The sequence below is a fragment of the Pseudopipra pipra genome, chromosome 7 (genome assembly GCF_036250125.1).
Source record: "Pseudopipra pipra isolate bDixPip1 chromosome 7, bDixPip1.hap1, whole genome shotgun sequence".
Lineage (NCBI taxonomy): Eukaryota > Metazoa > Chordata > Aves > Passeriformes > Pipridae > Pseudopipra > Pseudopipra pipra.
In genome coordinates, this window is record NC_087555.1 from 3,075,604 (window position 1) to 3,094,248 (window position 18,645).

At 48.3% G+C, this 18,645-nt stretch overlaps 1 protein-coding gene and 1 long non-coding RNA gene across 2 annotated transcripts in view; one reads left to right on the forward strand and one right to left on the reverse strand.

The window, feature by feature from the left end:
* Positions 1 to 18,645, reverse strand: part of LOC135416917 (uncharacterized) — a 39,438-nt gene that overhangs the window by 14,707 nt on the left and 6,086 nt on the right. The gene's annotated exons all lie outside the window — the stretch shown is intronic.
* Positions 15,303 to 18,645, forward strand: part of TWIST2 (twist family bHLH transcription factor 2) — a 31,021-nt gene continuing 27,678 nt past the window's right edge. Inside the window, exon 1 of the mRNA XM_064660244.1 lies at positions 15,303 to 16,150. Coding sequence (XP_064516314.1) covers positions 15,650 to 16,132 — 483 coding nt within the window. The 5' untranslated portion in view covers positions 15,303 to 15,649 and the 3' untranslated portion in view covers positions 16,133 to 16,150. The remainder of the gene's footprint in view (positions 16,151 to 18,645) is intronic.

Consider the following 18,645-nt stretch of genomic DNA (forward strand, 5'->3'; position numbering starts at 1 on the left):
CCCCTTGTTTCCCTTTATCTTTGGGTTAAGAGATCTTTCCTTTGGCCTCCTCGTTCCCCGGGGTCTCGGTAGGAAGACGCTGAGAAAAATACAATGAGCAGTGTTATTACTATTATTCTTAAGATTAATAGTAATATTATTATGGGAGCCTGAGCGCTGTTGGTTTGGACATTTCACCATCAAAAAAATACAGAGGACAAAAGCTTCACCCCTTGATTCTTTTTATCTTTGGGTTAAGAGATCTTCCCTTTGACCTCCTTGTTCCCTGGTGTCTCCGCAGCTCTTGCTGCACTTGAGGTTTGACTTTGTGCACTACAGTCGATCCCTAAAAGCAGCAGAAATGGATGATCATCCCCTCAGGATCAGAATATCTGCTTTGGCTCTGAAAAAAACGTGCAAGGATGGTTGGGGAGATGGAAAATAATATGAAACACTCACTACCAGCATGGAGCGGAGAAACTTCGGAACCCACTGTAGTCATTGACTCCCAGATGGTCAAATGAACAACATGTTTCTATTCCTGTATTTAATTAAATCCTAATTATGCCACCAACAGGGTTCAAAACAGCATTATGAAACAGCTTGCATGAATCCCAAAATACTATTGGCTGAGGGCACTTTGAACTCGGGTAATTATCTCCCCCAAAAAAGCGCTCACGGTGGGGCTGTAAAGCCTCTGTGCCAGGCAGCCCAAAGACCCAGCTGAAGATTAAAAGTGAATTCATGGAGAAAATACTGGGCTCAAGATATGGAGGTGATAAACCGAGATTTCAAATCACCAGTGAGAGCAGCTGGAAGATGCTGGGAGCTGGGGGGAGACTTGCCAAGCCTCCAGGACGCCCCAGGACCCTCCATGGAGGCTTTGCCTCTTCCCATCGTTGGCCCGTAGGTAAACTGGACCCAGAATAAAACCAACTAGCTCTAATTTAATTCTTCCCCTGGCCGATCACATGAGTTAATTAAAAGCAGCTGCCTGAAATATTCCTTTGAATTGTCTTGTTGTTGTTGTTGTTGTTGTTGTTGTTGACAGAAGGCCCTTTATTGCTAAGAAATATTTTGGAGGATCTTTCTCTTTCGTTTTTAATATCGCAGCAAAAACAACTTGGAAGGGCACTTGCCCGAGGAGTTTAGGGGTTTGCAGAACTTCCCTGAGAAGAGCTGGGAAGGCCCATCCTAAAATCATCTTCTTCCACCTTTTAATGTCATTTCAAGTTTCTTTTCAATTTGATATTCAGAGCAGGCATCACCTGCCTCTTTCCCACTTACAAGCATCACACAGACACATCTCAGAACATCAGCCAAGGTTCACCACCCTACAAGCCACAGGTACAAGGAAAAGCACAAAGGACATTTAAAATAAACCATTACCAGATTCAACTTTCGTTAAAGTTTTCCTATTTTGCAATATTTTCTCTGGTGGACCCTCACAACACCTGACAACCAGCCTCGGTCTGAGAAGACCCCTCTTCTGTGCAGATCAGCACAGGGCAAAAGAAGGAAGAGGAAGAAACATTCTATAGTTGTATTTTTAATTTTCTCCTTTGAGGTATTAAAATTTAAGCCATTCAATTTAAAATCCTTAGAAAAAAGGATGCAGTGCTCTTTTCATGCCTGGCTACATGAATTCTCTGTTTTCTTTATGAAAGTGGTCAGAGGAAATAAGGCAGAGCTTTTATGTGGGTTTACAATTTAAAATCTAAAAAGAAAAAAAAAACACTAAGAAAAAAGAGAAAATAAATAAGAAAAGGAAACAGAAAGAGAGAAAGAGAAAGGAAAGAAAAAAAACCCAGTCAAAGTTTTCTGTCCCAAATCCATCATTTGTGAGGATTAGATTTTCAGTGAAAATTCTAAACTTGCAAGGGAAGGTTTTATATTTGAAAAAATTTTACCTCCTCCCATCACCTTTGGAGGTATTTTTCAAGATGATCTCAAATTTCAAAGGAAAGCAGATCACTTTCAGGAAAAAAAAAGGTGCAAAAAGAACCAGTTGGGTGAAGGGAATTAAATTCCCTGGAAAACCTAAACATCGTTGGGTTGGATCGGCTGCATTTAGAAAAAATCCCGACTGAAAATCCCAATGTTCTTCAGGAAAACGGAGAATGGAAAACCCCTGGATGGAAGAAATCCTGGCTGAGGACAACTCTGTGTGTGTTTAGCAGACAGGAGGAGACCAGAGAAGCCTCCAAAGTATCCTAAATGCTGGGAGCAACCAGGAATCTCCTGTCGGGGTGTCCCCACTCAGGGATGGAAGGTCCCTCTGCCACCACCTTGCTAAGGTACCAAAAATCCTGGGAGAAGTGAGCATGGAAGCCTCAGCTCCCTTGAATATTCACTATGGCAATATTTTGAAATTAAATATGACAAGGGAACCTTCACTCCCTGGGATTTCCATTTGGAAATGAAACACCCAGTGCTCCCACTTCCCACCGGATTTGCCAAGACAAGAACATTTCTCACACCCCTGACTCTCAGCCTTTTATCTGCAACCTCATTTCCAGTGATTCATCTGAAAAAGAGAGCAGAGTTTGCCTCGGTCTTTCCTTTTTTTTCCCCAGTGAGGCCTCCTGCTCCCTGAAATCCCCAAAAATCGCTGACACAGTGCGCTCCTCCAGGAATCCAGAGCCTTTCCCACTGAGTTACAGGCTGCCAAGGAGGCTATATTATAACAAAAGGAGTTTTTTATATCCTCCTGTAGGCTGAAACACTGGAAACTACCATGAAATGTGCATTATCTGAAGGGGATTTGTTGGTGGTTGGAATCAACTTATTAGGAGATTTCCACCGGAGGACAGAGACAACAACACTGGTGCAGGCGGTGTCTGAACCCTCTTGGCCCCAGTCCTGGGACATAATATCTTAAGAACTTGTCCTTCTGAGTCACTGCAGGGGAGGACACAGGATTGCTCTTGTCATGTTGGGTGAGTGGCCTGAAACGTAGTCGTGGCTCAAGAGGGGGCCAGGTGAGACATCTCCACCACCACAGGCATGCCATCATTTCCCAGGGACCTTGCAGAGGGGTCGTGTTTAAAAATTAAAAGGGAAAATAATTGAGGGGGGGAATAAAAATGGGTGAAGTTGAAAAGGAAAGATGAAAGAGTGGGAAATTTCAGGGAAATTTTAGCGGACTCGACACAGGTGTCTGGCTAAGCCTGCCATAAACAGGTCAAAGCCATCAAACAGTCCCTTCTGGCATTAAATTGTGCATTAAACCACTGAAGAGCACTAATGGCTCCCAGAGGCCAGCCTGAATTTTCACTGGATTGGCATGGTTTGGCCAGTCCTGTATTTCCTCAACTTGGCTCAAAAAAACAGGCCCTGAAGAAGTGCCCACAAATTCTGCCTCGTGGTGCTTTCTGCACCTGTGGTGTGAAATGCAAGTTATCACAGCAAAGAGGACACCAAATGATCAAGCTGAGCTGCCCAACTAAAAATCAGGGTAAAAATCAGGGCGAGGATGATTTTTGTCTCCATTTTGGTTCTGCATTGCCGAAAACACAGGCTTTGCAGGCAAAGCCACTCCGGCCACTGCCCTGCACTGCTTTCCCTGAGCAGAAGTTGAGGAGAAAAGAAGAAAAGACCCAGGGAAACAGCAAATCTTTGCATCTCTGAACTCAGACTTCAACCACGAGTGAGTCCTGCAGGTCCCAATGGCACCAAAGCCAAGCAAACTTGAAAACAAACGGGTTTCTCGAGGCAAAACAACGCAGTTTACGTCCAGGGTTTCACAGGGAAAATCCAAACCCTCAGTGACTTTGTAGCCAACAAAGTGTCCATGAAAACAGCACCTTGTGAGTCATCGGCTGCGATCCTCACGCGCGGCTCTGCCAACTCCAGCAGCATTCCCAGCTCTTGGAGCTGCAGAGCCAGGCCGACTCTGAGAGAGGGAGCTCCATCCCCCCCCCAGCTCCCATATTCCCAGGACACGTTATCCAAAATCCTCCCGCCGAGGCCGATTCCTGGCACGGACGTGGGAACAGGAAGGAGCCCTGCGAGATCTTCAGGTCCCAGCCCACATCTTGTAAAGAAACACCAGGGCTGCCCAGGCAAGGGAGCTGATTTTTCCCACCCCAAAAAATTCCCCATCATGGTGCTTTCATTTCCAGCTCGCCATGAACTCCATTTCCCTGCCAAGGGTGGGGGTAAGAGGGGAAAGGACCTGTCAGGCCCTGCTTCTCTCACAAGATCATTCATCCTTCTTTCCCTCAAAGAGAAAAAAGGGAAAGAATCAGGAATTGCTTGATAATATAATTAAAAAATATATATTCTCCACTCCCTGTTTTTTTCTGCTTTCTGCTGACAGGGAGACCCTCCCAAAGGAAAAGCAATAAGGAGCAAAGTAAAGGAGTGAGTGAACATGTCCCCAGAAATATTTCTCTGGTTTTCTCAAAAATCTTTATGTGAACATTTCAAAAGGAAGCTTTGGATTGGGTTCACTTCTTTTTAAGTAGTAAGAAATCAAAATACAAGAATTAAGATTTCTTCCATATTTAATTGTTCCCTGAAAAAAATGTGGGAGATCCGCAAAGAATTTTACGTTAATTCCCGAATTAAAGCATAGACATGTCAGCATTTCATTACTCCCCCTTACCGAGGGTGGAAATATGGAAAACTGCAACTTGCAAAAAACAATGATCCTGATTTTTGTGCAAGACGCGTTTTCCAGCAAAAACAACCACAAAATAAAAAAAAAAAAAAAAAAAAAAAAGAAAAAAGAACAAATCTTATCAGCGAGATGTTTTGGTCCCTACTGTCCAACAGCCTCTTGATTTCCAACCCCAGAGATTTGTATCTGGGTCAAGAGTCCACCCGCCCGCCCTCCTCCCCCCAGCGCAAGGCCCAGCCTATCGTTCCTCAGGTTAGAAATGCTTTTTGCAAAACTCTCCTTGGGTCAGCACTTAGACCGAGCTCAAGGCCAATTCATATTCCATATGAAGTGGTTGGTCCAGTCCAGGATATCAAATATACGCCCAACCTGGCCTGTTCAGTGATATTTAAAACATCTGGCACAGCAACGGCCTCCGCGTTTGCAGAGCTCCACGCGTGCGTGTCACTGAGACGCTGGGCTTTGGAATGAAAATATTAGGACACGTTGGATTGCCATCCCCCTCCCCCTTCCCAGGCCAGGAAGGATTTCATCATGTGTCTGCTGGGCTCTGATTTAGTTATTTATCTCTGCCGAGTGCCTGACAGATGTTGGCTTGGAAATTTCTGCTTTGCTCCGTGCCGGCCTCGCTTTGCTCCTGCTGCACTCACCGGGAGCTGGTCCTACCCCACCGCCTACGGGGGGCAGTGCTCCTGGGAATGGAGCTGGGAACAAGGCTGGGAACACACACTGGGAGTTAAAAACCCATCCCATCTCACTCCTCTGCGTTGTGCCACACAGCAGAGCAAAGGTGTCAACGCAGAGATGTGCCCAAGGTCTGGGGGTGATGGGGTTCAACAGTGGCCCTTCAGCACTGAGTTGGTTGGTTGTCCCAGAATTGTCCCAGAAAAAGGCCATTCTCCTGCTGGCAGGCTCATGTCAGCACAAGAAAGCACCTGAGAACCATCTCCTCATGCGTCCCTCAACTGCACGTTACATTCCCAAGGCAACACCAACCTTGCAAGGATTTCTGGACAAAACGTCCCTCAATCCTCATCTCCAGAAGTGTTTTTGCACAGAGCAAGGAGACTGTAATAAAAGAGCAGCTACACTTTCCAAATTGTTGTGTCAGCAAGGTCCGGCTGGAGATTGATCTTTTGCAAGACTTGCAGCAAGAACTGCAGCACTGAACTTCTGCTTTCCCCCAAATCAGACTCTTCATGCCTGTGGAAAACTTCCTTTAGGAAGTTCTCAACTTCCTTGGAAACAAGCTGTGTATTTTCAAACCATTATTTTTTTTTCTATTTGCTTTCTGAATCAGTTTTGCAGCTTTGAAAAAAATCAGACCCCAGTGAAAAAAAACAAAACAAAACAAAACCAAAACCAAAACCAAAACAAACAAACAAACAAAACAAAAAAAAAACCCAAACAACCCAAAACACAAAAACCAACCAGGGAGCAGCTCTAATGACAAAACATCAGAGCTCTAGTTGCACAACATGCCGTGAGACGCTGACGTTTCTAGGTTTTAATTTAGGCTGTGCCTCGTAAGCGAGAAGGTATTTGTCCCACTAAGGTTTGGAAAGAGCTCTTTCCAAGGAACTGGAGGCCTTGGCTCTTTCTCAGCCCCCCAGATCTCACAGCTCCCAAGGTGAGGCCAGCCCAGAGCCGAGGAGACCTTCCCAGTGGAGAACACAGTTCTGCGGGGATGAGCTCTGGGTAGCTTGGTGCTTGCAGAGGACTTTGCATGGAAATCAGATGGTTTTATTGGAATTTCTCAGAAATGCCCCGCCCGCCTCACAGAAAGGCCTCAAAAATAGTGACTGAAAGTACTTCCCCAGTTTCACTGTGGATTTGTGCTGTTGCCAGGATGTCAGTCTAGAGCAGCTCTTTGAGGTGAGCAGGAGGTAAAGGGACCCTCTAAACTGTTTTTCACCTCCCCAGTCCTTCCAGCAGTTAACGGATCCTCTGTCCTCCTCCTGGGATGTGAGTTTCCACCCAGAATGAGTTGCTTCTCCCACTTTATTCTCTACCATCCTCAAACACATGTTTTATCCCACTGCTTTACTCTTCCCTCTCCACCAGCTGAGCAATGAGAATCATTCAGGTTGGAGAAGACCTCTGAGATCAGCCTTATCCCAACCCATCTACCTCCCAACGAGGGCAGAACTACAGAAGAGCTGCCTTAAAACCCACCAGACACATCTGTTTTCAGAACTCACGGTGACTCCTCCACCTTGGTGCTTCCAAAATTCCCCCTAAATGAAAGGCTGCCCAGCAGCATCCCAAAAATCAAGGCTTTGAAGCCACCTCCCACCTCCCTGGCCTGTTTTTGCTTTGTCAGACTCCATCAAAATCACACAGATGGTCCTGTCATGAGCTCAAAGACATTTCGGTGTCTTCCCCGCACCCAAAATCTAAGCCAGCTCACACAAAGGATCTTCCAGCTCCATTTCCTCCATGTGTTATTTTTATGCATCTTCCAGGGAAATGCAACTGGAGAATTTGAATTTAATAAGTGCGGGATATGGGGCTCTCTGAAGGCTTCAAAGCACAACCGGGGCACCTGCGATGGATCAAAGGGCTACAGGAATATCGCAGGGAATTACTGGCCCTTCAGGAGAGCGAGACCCCACAAATGCCTACTGGATCCATGCTCCAGCCCCCTTGGGAGGGCAGAATTGTTAAAGGTCCACAGAAAAGCAACAGAAAGCTTTTCTGCTAACTCTGCAAGTTGTGGCTCAGACTCGGAGTCACCTGACAGCGGGACCCACAGTAAACTCGATCCAAGAGCGCTGAAGAGAAGGAAATGAAACATCACAGGAGGATTGAGGCCAGAAGAAAAAATAAATGGCAAAGCTCAGCTGATAATGAAAAAGCTGGGGGAGGTTCAGGCTGAGGACAGCTATGGTTTAGAGCTCACAGAACATTTGGAGTCGGAAGAGACTTCCAAGGATCATCAAGTCTGGCTCCTACTTTAAAATCTAAATGCAAGTTAAAAGCCCTTTTGAGCTAAAACACACAAAAATGCAACACTTTGCAGTCCACTACAGGTTGTGGTTCTCGTCCTCCTGGCAAAGAGAGCTACAAGGCAGTGGTTTTGGTTTAATTCAAGGATGGAAGCTAGACCATCTCCTTAGGCTGCAGCTGCTGCCCAGCTCACCTCCCAAATTGGGGTCCTCCTGGAGAAGGTTTGAGCATGTGCATCCCCCTTCATTTCAGTGCAATAATTTATTGCACTTTTGAAGACCAAAAGGGTGTTCTTCTCTACTGCAGAGATCAAAATGCACCCACGTTTTAGCTTCACCCCCAGGAGTCTTTCTCCAGCCCACCTCTCCTCGGTGGTGCTGCAGGATGGGGGCAGCTGGCACAGAAATTAGAGCCTGGATTCTCACAGCTCTGCTGGAGCTCTGCTTCCCACCATCCAATCCCACTGACATGGCAAGGTTTGGGAGCCCTGAGGATACCCCATCCCTGGAAATGTCCAAGGCCAGGTTGGACAGGGCTTGGAGCAACCTGGGCTAGTGGCAGGGGGTGGCACTGGATGGGACCTTGAAGGACCTTTCCAACCCAAACCAGTCCGTGATTCTAAGATAACACTGAGCAATCAATGTGTTCTTGTCCAAACAAGAACACCAGGAATGTTCTGGAGCAAGGTATCAATGGAAGGAGGAAGGATACCCTGGCTCCTAGAGGCAGCAGGCTTGGGAAGTTCCTCCCTTCTCCCTCATCCCAACACACATCTTCCCTGATGCTGCATGTGCAAATCCACGGCTGTTTTGCAGGAATGCTCTTCCTGTGCCTTTGAGGGTTGCAGCTGCTTCCCTGATAATTTCATCTCCATGCTCCAGCTACCACACACGTTCCTTTACGGCAGTTTGGGGTCTGGACATCCAGAACTACATCCCGAAGGCTCGTGCTGTGGTTCGGGATTCCCAACAGACAGTCCAACATAGGCAAAGGTTGTTGCTCTTGAGGAAACAACATTATTTCTGGAACACCTATCCAAACCCAGTTGTACTCATTTATGATTTTTAGGGTTGTTTCCTTTAAATTCAACCATCCTTAAGTTTTGAGGATTTGTTTGTTTGGCTTGGGGCTTTTTCACCTGATAGTTTTTGAAAGCAATGATGGACCTTTCCTGCTTTTTCTCACCAGATCTCACTAGGAATGTCAAAGCCTCCTTTCCCCTGGATTTGCCAAGGGTCCCAGAAGTGGAATTTGATCTTTTGGGGGTCCAATTGAGCCTTTAACAAAACTATCTTTTCTCCCCTCCAAGTTTATTCAGGTGCTTGAGTTAAACAGGTGTTGGTAAAGACAAAGAGAAAAGCAGAAGTTTTAATCAGTCTAAGAAAAATCATTTCCTCTCTCAGTTGAGCAGGTTTGGCTCTCCCTTCTGATGTTGTGTGTGGAGCTGCTAAGCAACTCATATTTTTCTTCCTTAAATGAAAGATTTCACCCTTTCAGCATCAAATTAAATACCAAAGTGAAACCAAATCACAAGAAATATGATCGGAAGGTACCAGCCCATTGCTGCAGCAGACACCTAAACAGGAGGTAAAGGACTCACACTTGGAGTGCCTGGTTTGCCAAAAGGGCTCCTATTTTCCAAGGAATGTTGGCAGGTTTCACAGAATGTTGTCCTATTTAGAAAACAAACATTTTTGCCCTCCATAACTAATCCTGCCGGGTGTTTCCTCATCTCCCTGCAGAGAAGCTCAGCAGCCACCCAGGGGTTCTCCAAGGTGACACCCCTTCCCTCTTCAGGCCACTTAAACACATGACAGGAAGGCACAAAGGACCCAAACCTGGAGGCAGAGGGTGGAGCTCCCTGTTTTAAGCAGAGGAATATTTGGGGGGGTTGAGCCCAATTGCTTGAGTTTATCCAGTGATGACAATGACCAAAGCAGTTGAACTCTTCCTTTCTGCTACAGGGAACTCAGGTCCCATCTCTAGGATCCCATTGGTTCAGAGCTGGCCAAAGACCCTATAAATCACTGATTTTAACTGACTCCATCTTCCTCTCCTGGGAAATTCAGTTTTTCTCGCTTCAGAAACCTTAACAAACCTCCCCTTGTTTTGCCCTGGCGTTCAAAATTGTGATTTCTTCAAATCCTGACAATTCCCAAAAGCCCAGTGGGCTCCAGCACAGCCGTTCTGGTGCCATCAGCAGATGCATCCAACTCCTGGGAGGGATTTTCCTTCTCCAGGCAGAGTTATCCTTGTCCTGGTTCATTTTGGCTTCCCTCCACCTGACACCTGAGCTGCCAAATGCTGCACCTTGGTGGGTAAATTCTGGAGTCAACAGTTCAGTTCCATCCTCAACAGCTGAAACTTTGCTTTGAGAAAGATTCTTCTGTGGATTTATGGGGAAAACCATTTATTTCAACGACAGTAAAATTACACCAGGGCTTTAATTTTGCACTGCCTTGTTGCTCTCTTTTCACCTCAAAACTTAATAAAGTTCTGAAAATCAAGGCCGATTTACCTCCAGGGTCCTGGTTAATCCTCAAAATTAATGAAAAGCAGGAATAGAAGACACAGAACTTTGGGTTTTTTCTTGGTGGGTTTTCCAGCCACACAAATTCACACTGACTATGGGTTTCAAGAGGTGTAAAAGGAAGGAGAACAAAATGTTTCCCGTGCTTTGATTTCCCAGGTCATGAAACAATATTTGCACTTTTCCCAGCCCAGGTTTTAAGCTACTACTTCAGTCACAATTAATATTCCACCTTCCAAAGAGAGGAAAAAAAAATAACTCTGCCTTCCCCGTGGATTCCCAGGGAGACATTCCACTCCGATCTGCAATTAGTGGTGGCCTCAGGCAAATGATCTAAAATAGAAATGTTATTTTTGGAATTGTGATAGCTGCTACTTTTTACTCTCCCCAAAGCCAGTTCTTTTTGCCTTGTACTGTCATTAAAAATAGAACCAATAGAATCCACAGCTACCACGGTGCTGCCTCGTGGTTTCTTCCTGCAGCAGGACACACACTGTCGTTCCAATGCTCCCAAAGGGAAATTTCCTGGATTTCTAACCTTGCCAGCAATCAATGATCAGATCTGAAATACTGCACCCAGGTAGAGCTGTGGCTGGTCTCAATTACCCTTGTCCTGCTGGCAAGAGCTGGGATGTGCAGATGGGAACAGGTCCTCCAACAGCTGAATGCCTGAGATCCCAACCCAACAGCTGCTGGAGCCACCGGAGATCTTTCCTAATTCAGAGGGGGTTCAGGTCAGAAATTCAGGCCTGATTTTAGTGTATCCATAACTTTAAATGCCTCCCTGTGTTTCCCACAGGAGTGGACAGGACTCAGAAGCGCCTCTCCTCTCCAAGATATGCTCCAGTGGGATATCCACAGTTGCTCTGGGCAACCTGTGCCAGGGCCTCCCCACCTTCACAGCCAACAATTCCTTTCCAATATCTCATCTAACTCTGCCCTCTGGCAGTGGGAAGCCATTCCCCCTTGTCCTGTCCCTCCATCCCTCCATCCCTTGTCCCCAGTCCCTCTCCAACTCCCTTGGAGCCCCTTTAGGCCCTGGAAGAGGTTCCAAGGTCTCCCCAGAGTTGGGGGAGACCCACTTCGCTTGGTCAAAACCTGGATGGAGCTGCCATGGACAAAGGACCTGTGGGGCTTTCTCAGGAGGAAGAGATGTCCACTGGGAAAATCAGAATTTTCTGGGCTGGAAGGGACCCACAGGGATCATCGAGTACAGCTCTGCAGTGAATGGCCCCTGCAGGGATCGAACCTCTGACCTTCCTTCCCTTCCCTTTTTTATTGTCATTACCCTGTAAAGTCTTGCCTAAAATTCCCAACCTCCTCAAGCACCAAGCTGAGGGAGCCTGGTGGATCCACCAAACCAAGGAGAGAGAAGCCATCTTGCTCCTCACCTTGGAAATCCAAAGCACACCTTGCCCTTGGCTGCATTTATTGCCAGGATTATCCCGCAGTGGGAATTGCAGCCTCTCCCTGTCTGGTGTCTGCTGCTCCAAGGGTTGGGAAGAGAGGAAGTAGAAGGGAAGAGCGGGCACATCAGCTGGTAACAGTTCAGAACCAGATGTACATTCCTGCACAAAACTCCGACGTTCCCGTATCCGATTACTTTGGAAAAGTGCGTTGCTCCAACCCTCTCATCCCTAAAGCCTCTCCTCCCTCTCTCCTGCCTCTTATCTCTGCTGCTCCTTTGCTTTTGATTATAAACTTGTCACTGCAGGGCGAGTGCCTTGGGAATATCCGGCTGAGAGACACGAGGGATGAGGGAACAAAGCCCACAGGGAGCAGGCAGCACGTGGAAAATGCACACACGGGATCATTTTTAGTGGTTGCTGCACAAGCACTAAGGAATCAACCCCTAAAAAGTGTATGTGTGGGGGGAAATTAGACCTGGCTACAGGTTCAGTGCTTGATGTAATTTGGAACTGGGATGTTTCTGAAAGGAGAAAGGATGTTTTTCTCTGTAGCAGGTAGAGGAGGGGGAAGGCAGTGAACACAAGAGCATCTTTTTTTTTCTTCCAGTTTGCTCCAAAAATTGGCATTCCAGGCAGCTTCCCCAGCAGAGGGGAACTGGAAGAGCTCTGAATTCCCTTTGCTATCAGGGCACCTTTGCCTGCTTCCCACAGCAAGCACAAGGAAGGGTGGCAGGAGGCAGAAATCCAAACCTTCTCCTCTGCAGCACAGAGGGATCCAAGGGTGATTTACTGGCCGAGCCCTGCCACGGGGACAGCAGGACCACAGGCTTCCTATGGAGAACAAGTGCTGCCCCTAAATCCCAACCCGGATTCATTACTTCCCTCTAACAAAAAATTGCAGGAGCCTGATCGTGGCACTCAAACAAGGCACTAAACTTGCACCAAAACCATACTTTACATCCCAGTTTTTCTTTCCCGACCTCCTCCCCAGCAGGGGAAGGTAGCGGGAAGGATGCGCCCACCCCACCCTCCTTCGCCGGCGGTACCTCCGCGCTCCTGCCTCCCCCACAAACCTCCCCGAATTCCCTGTTCCTCCAGGAGGGCCGGCTCACGTTTCAGCCGGGGCTGCGCACACGTGGCCCGTGCCTTTGCTCTGCTCCGGGGAAGATATTTGCACTTTTGTCAACACGGCGCTCGGCTCTGGCACCGAGCTCTGCTGGGGGACTCGGACACACACACACACGGCCCCGGGCTCCGAGGCTCCAGAATCACACCCCAGCCAAGTCCCACCATAAATTTCCCCTTAATGAATCCTGCCTGATACTAAAAACTAAAAAGCTTTGCACTTGCAGAGGTTACACAGCAACAAGCCCCCGAGGGGGAAATCCTGCCTCGCTCCATCGTGCAACCCCCCCTTCGGTGTCGTTTGCAGGAGCTGGGCAGGGTTTCTTTGATGTGTTTATTTATTTCGTTTATTTCTTTCATTCATTTGTCTCATTCCTTCATTTCATTGATTAATTTAATAGTATTTATTCAGTGTAGAGGATACTCAGCCCAGAGAGGCGCGTCCCAGAGCTCCAGGAGCGGTAGGCGCTCGGCTGGACCGGGATCACGCCACGTGGCCACGTCCTTTTCCCATCAGCTCCAGGGTGATGTCCCGGAGCTCTGTGTGTCCTGCTTACATGGGATGGGCCCAGTGCTTATCCCAAAGGCACAACCCGTGTTCCAGCTGAGAACGGGGCGCTCTGAGGTCCATGCCCACAGTCCACCTCCGTCTCCAACCCCTGGAAGGGTCAATCCCACCCCATGGAAGCGCCTCACTCCCTGGGAAATCAAACCCTGTTTTTGGTGGTTGTGGCAGGGCCTTAAAAAGATGCAGAATGTTGGCAGAGCAGAGGGAGAGGAGAGGCAGCAACAGCAGCTCTCCCAAACTGAGATCTGCTTCCCTTGCTCCTGGTGCTCTCAAACAGCTCAACAAATCCCTGCTTCCTTCCCGAGCAGCCTCTTCCAGGCACCTCGTTGGGGCAGGGCACTCAGGTGCTCAGCCCCACATCCCACTTGTCCTCCCGTGCTCACATATCCCTGCAAACCCACCAGAAACACAGTCCTGGAAACCTGTTTGCTGGGAAAACCGGGCTCCTTGCAGTCGAAAAGGTGCCCCTCCGGCTTTCCTTAAGGCTTGGAAATGATTCCGCGCACTGGGGAGACTCCTAAATACCTCTGGCACAAAGCAAATACCCCTCACAACGGGTCATATCTGCCTTGGGGCCCGGGGGGCTGGTGGACACCATCCCAGCCCACTGGTACTCATGGAATTCCAGCTCTTGGATGCAGGGTCACCCCTCGGACTCGTCCAGCAGCCCCAAACCCTCTGGAAAGCGGGATTTGGGGAGTGACACCCGTCCTGCCTGACTCACTGGGGTCTTAAATTGGATTAGGATCTATTTGCAGAACTGCCTCGCTTTCTGACTTCTGTGCTGCACCTGAAAACCTTTCCTCTGGAAAGCAAACACAGCCTGTCCCTGGGGGCTGCCTGGGGAAGTCTTTCCACTATAAACATTACCTACAGTAGTGGAGTCAGCCCCAGGCAAGCCAAAAATTCCTTCTCCTACCGAGGAACACTTTCCAATCAAACCACACATTATTTTTTCCATTAATGAGTGTTGATACCTACTGGAAAACTTTGCAAAAGAAAGCCACTCCAAACTAACTCTTCTGATACAACAGCTCCGTTTTACGAGTTTCTTTTGTCTTGTTCCTTTTTATTATTATTGGGTTATTTTATTTCCCTGCTCCGGGTTGAAAACATGATCTTTGCTGCTCAGGAATGCGCCTGTTCCTGCAATTTGGGCTGTGACTGAAATCAGGGGTCCAAATCTGATTTTGCTCTGCCTTAATTCCACAGAAGGAAGCAGAGTTTTCCCACATTTTCCCCCCACGGTGTGATGGAGAGGGAAAACAGACCCGTCGTCTTCTTTTTTGATGGATCAAAAATCCCGCTCCCATGATTTTTATGCTCTGGGATATCACAAATACAACAGCAGGATATTCTGGAGGAAAAAATGTCCTCCTACCTACCTCGGCTCCTGATTCCCTAAAATTCCCTATTTAGCATTTAATGAAGGGGGGGAAAACTGGGGAGAAAAGGGAGATGGGGTGCAGGGTCAGCATCGCCTCTCCAAGGGACTCTCCGTGGGGTTTTCCACAAGCCATTTCCAGCTGATCCATATTTTGAGTTGGGTTAGTCCAGGAGGATCTTTTCTTGCCCCCCACAAGTAGGGCCTTGAAGGGGTTTTGCCCACCTGGCCCCAAACTTCCACCCTTTTCACAGCCCAGAGCACGTGTCCGGGGAGATTTTGCCACTCCGAGGTCACCCTGTGGGACCCGGAGGCAGATCCTCACCCCATCCCCACAGGACAGGGGGTTTGCAAGACCCCCAGCACCCAGGGGTGCAAAATAGGGCCCCTAAGGGTGCAAAATAGGACCCCATTCTGTAAAAATGGGGCCCCGTCCTGCAAAAATGGGGCACTCTGCACCCTGATTTGGGCAAGGAACCGCTGCAGCCTGGCCACAGATCTGGGAATGGGACCCTTGGGAGAACAAGGAGGCAGATCAGCACCCCAAAAACCCTTTTGGGGGGGGAGGCTGTGCTGGAGGGGTCCTGCAGATTCAGCATCTCTGGGGGCAGGGGGTGGCACAGGCCAGCTATCTTTTATTCGAGGTGCATTCCCAAGATTTTAGTTAAGTGTAACATAAAACTGTGAAAGTTTAGCAGGGGAAAAGCCTTCCTCCCACCGACCTGAGTGGCCAATCAGGAGGGAGCCCCGCACCTCCCTCACTTCTGACAACTATTTAGCAACTGAGCTCAGCTAAAGTTTCCAAAAAGTTAGAATAACTTCCTCTCTCCGAGACCTCAATTTTTTTGCACAACCCTGGTCCTTGAAATAAGAGCCCTTCAAGCAACCTGGAAAACGTTTGGTCAGCAAAAAAAAAAAAAAAAAAAAAAAAAAAAGGGGGAAAAAAAGAGAGAGAAAAAGAGTCCTCCTGTTTTTCCAAAGGATCTGTCTCAGGAATTTAAAGCACATTTAAGACACACACACACTCACATAACATAAGGAGGGGGGGAAAAGCTCTTCCCCTCCTCTTCTTGCAGAAAGCATGGAAGAAAGCTCCAGTTCTCCTGTTTCCCCAGTGGATAGCTTGGGGACCAGTGAAGAGGAGCTGGAAAGGCAGCCAAAGAGATTTGGCAGGAAGAGAAGATACAGTAAGAAGTCCAGCGAAGATGGCAGCCCCAACCCAGGCAAGAGGGGGAAGAAGTCCAGTCCCAGCTCCCAATCCTACGAAGAACTGCAGAGCCAGAGGATCCTGGCCAACGTCAGAGAGAGGCAGAGGACTCAGTCGCTCAACGAAGCGTTTGCCGCCTTGAGGAAAATCATCCCCACGCTGCCCTCGGACAAACTGAGTAAAATCCAGACCCTCAAGCTGGCAGCAAGGTACATAGACTTCCTCTACCAGGTGCTACAGAGCGACGAGATGGACAGTAAGATGACGAGCTGCAGTTACGTGGCTCACGAGAGGCTCAGTTATGCCTTCTCCGTGTGGAGGATGGAGGGAGCGTGGTCCATGTCGGCCTCCCACTAGCCACCGGCTGCCCCCGGGGTAGGTACCTGTTTCTCTTCTCCTGGATGATGCTCTGTGTGGTTTTGGCCCTTCCCCAGCCCTGGGGATGGCTGGCGTGGATGGTGTGGCACAGGGATGCCGGGGGGGCGAAGGGGTTGGTTTGTGTCGGTCCCTCCCGCTCCCCCCTGCACCCGGGAAACTTCCAGGCGGGCAAAAATGAAACCTGCCCCGTTTGGGGGGGGAGAAAAGTAAATTAAAATCGGCATGGTTTTGCTCTGTGGGGATGGGGAAGCGAGAGGGGACCGGCGTGGAGATGATGAGGGACAGAGGGGGAAAACGTCGCCGCGTGAGATTTGCCAGAAAGCGCTGCCTCGGGGAAGGGTTTGGAGAGGGAAAGGTGATCAGCACGAGAGGCTGACGAGGGGACGGATCTGAAACAGCTGCTGCCACATTCCAGGGGTGCCTGCACCCCAAAATACCCGGTGTTGAGTCCTGCAGTGGCCACATCCTCTCCTGGCTGGGGGCACCAGGAGCCACGCGGGGCTCGGCAATGAGTTTGCCCTAGGTTGCGTTTCTCTTAAAAGAAACGAGTAGCAGATGTCAGCTGCAACCCCGGGCTGTGCCCCTTCCCCCTCACACAACAAAAAGCAACCAAAGATAGAAGAAACTTTGTTAAATTTTTGGATTTGTCCGGTTTCCCTTCCCCAAAGTGCCCCAGTGAAGTGACGGCTGGTGTTGGACGAAGTTTCTTATTTACTCTCCTCGCTAAATTCTTCCTCGTGGTTTTCCATTAGCAGAAAACTACTTCCTCTTCAGCTGCCTTTGTAATATTCAGGGAGGGAGGAATAAACAGTAAGAAAGGAGGGGGGGGGAAAAGGCTTTTAATAACACCGTCATCTCCAGCTAATTAAGCAGAGCAGCTCTGCCTTGTGTCAGCCAGGCTTTGCTGTCTGGGCTCGGAACATAAACCAGAGCCCACGAGCCCATTTCACCAAGCAAACACTCCAAAGGGAAATTTCCCCCGCCACCCTGGCAATGCAAAAATGAAATAATTTCATCCTGTGGAGAACTGAAGAAGGAAAAGTTTATCCCAGCCCATTGGTGGGGCTTTTTTTAAAGGGACAAATCCATCGTTGTTTAAACAGCAGTAAACGGCCAGTTTAAATAAACACAAAATAAACCCCGGGCAAAAAAACTTGATGCAACTGCAGTACCTGCTTTAAAAAGGCTGAAAAAAGACGTTCAGCCAGGACTTAGGGGTGTAAAACAGCCTTCAAACCATTCGAGAAACCACTGCAAGTAAATGTTTCACTCACATCCCGAGATGGCTTGGGATTTGCCGCAGTTAAGGTGTCCACCTTATGGTGGACCTTTGGGGCCCCCAAAATGTTAGTCTGTCTCAAAATTAGTTATTCTACCCACTGCACAAGCTGCCTGTGGATAAGTTTTATCTAAAGAGGTGACTCTGCTGCCGTGGGGTTTATGGCTATTGCCGGGTTCTTATTTTTTGCCCGCCGTGCCCTCGTTTCATCTGCAAAAAGCCCAAGTTGAGTGGGTTTTTATCAAGCTAAGCCTGGTTTATAAACCAGAGTGCCTTTTCCCGTGCTAATCTGGCTAAAAAAACTGCAGCAACCAGATTTAAAAAAAAAAAAAAAAAACCAAAAAAAAACAACCAAAAAAACCCCACACGCAAAAACCCAGGCTTCTTGTCAAAAACAGATGTAAAATGTCCCAAACACATATTTCTTCAGCAGTTTAGATTGGCTGAGTAGCAAAGTGCTGGGCTGGGACAATGCATTTATTCTGTTGTTTCCCAAATGATGTGTTGCCATTAAGCCAAGGATGGCTTGAAAAATCTGTTATCTAATGTCCAACCACTCCTGTCACACAGGACAGAGCAAAACCTGCTTTTGAAAACTAGATTTAAAAAGAATCATGGCCTCGATGATTGTTGAGATCGTTCTGATGGGGCAGATTTTAGATGAGAGCGAAAGCACGAACCGAGCAAAAAACCCCACGAATTAGAACCAAACCCTGTCACGTTCTGGGGTCGATTTTGAGGGAAGGGGAACCCGCCATAACCCAGCTTCCAGCTTGGTGTTCCGAGGCGGTTTTTGCTCCAGGGGTCGTTTTCCCAAGCTGCCGAAGTTCCCCCCTCTCCCGTGGCTGTGTGAGCGGGAACACGCGTGCGGTTGAACTGTTGAAAACGCTGTTGACAAATGGCCTGGTGCGGAGCGGTGTCAAATTCGAGCACTTGTGGCCACATGAACCCCCTCTGCCAGCAGGGCCAAAAGCACTCCAAGAGCCTCCAGGAGTGCCCTGAAATGGGGAAACTCGGTTGGGTGGGGGGACAGGGACTTTGGCACGGGGCTGTCCTGGTCAGAGGAGTTTTCACAGATAACGCGGGAGCAAACGCAGCTCCATCAGGCAAAATTCCTGTCTGAATCTAGGATCAGCTCCTGCCTTTCCTGGGGAATAGGGAGCATGAATGAGCTGTCTGAATTCAGGATCTGCTGTCTGAATTCAAGACCTGC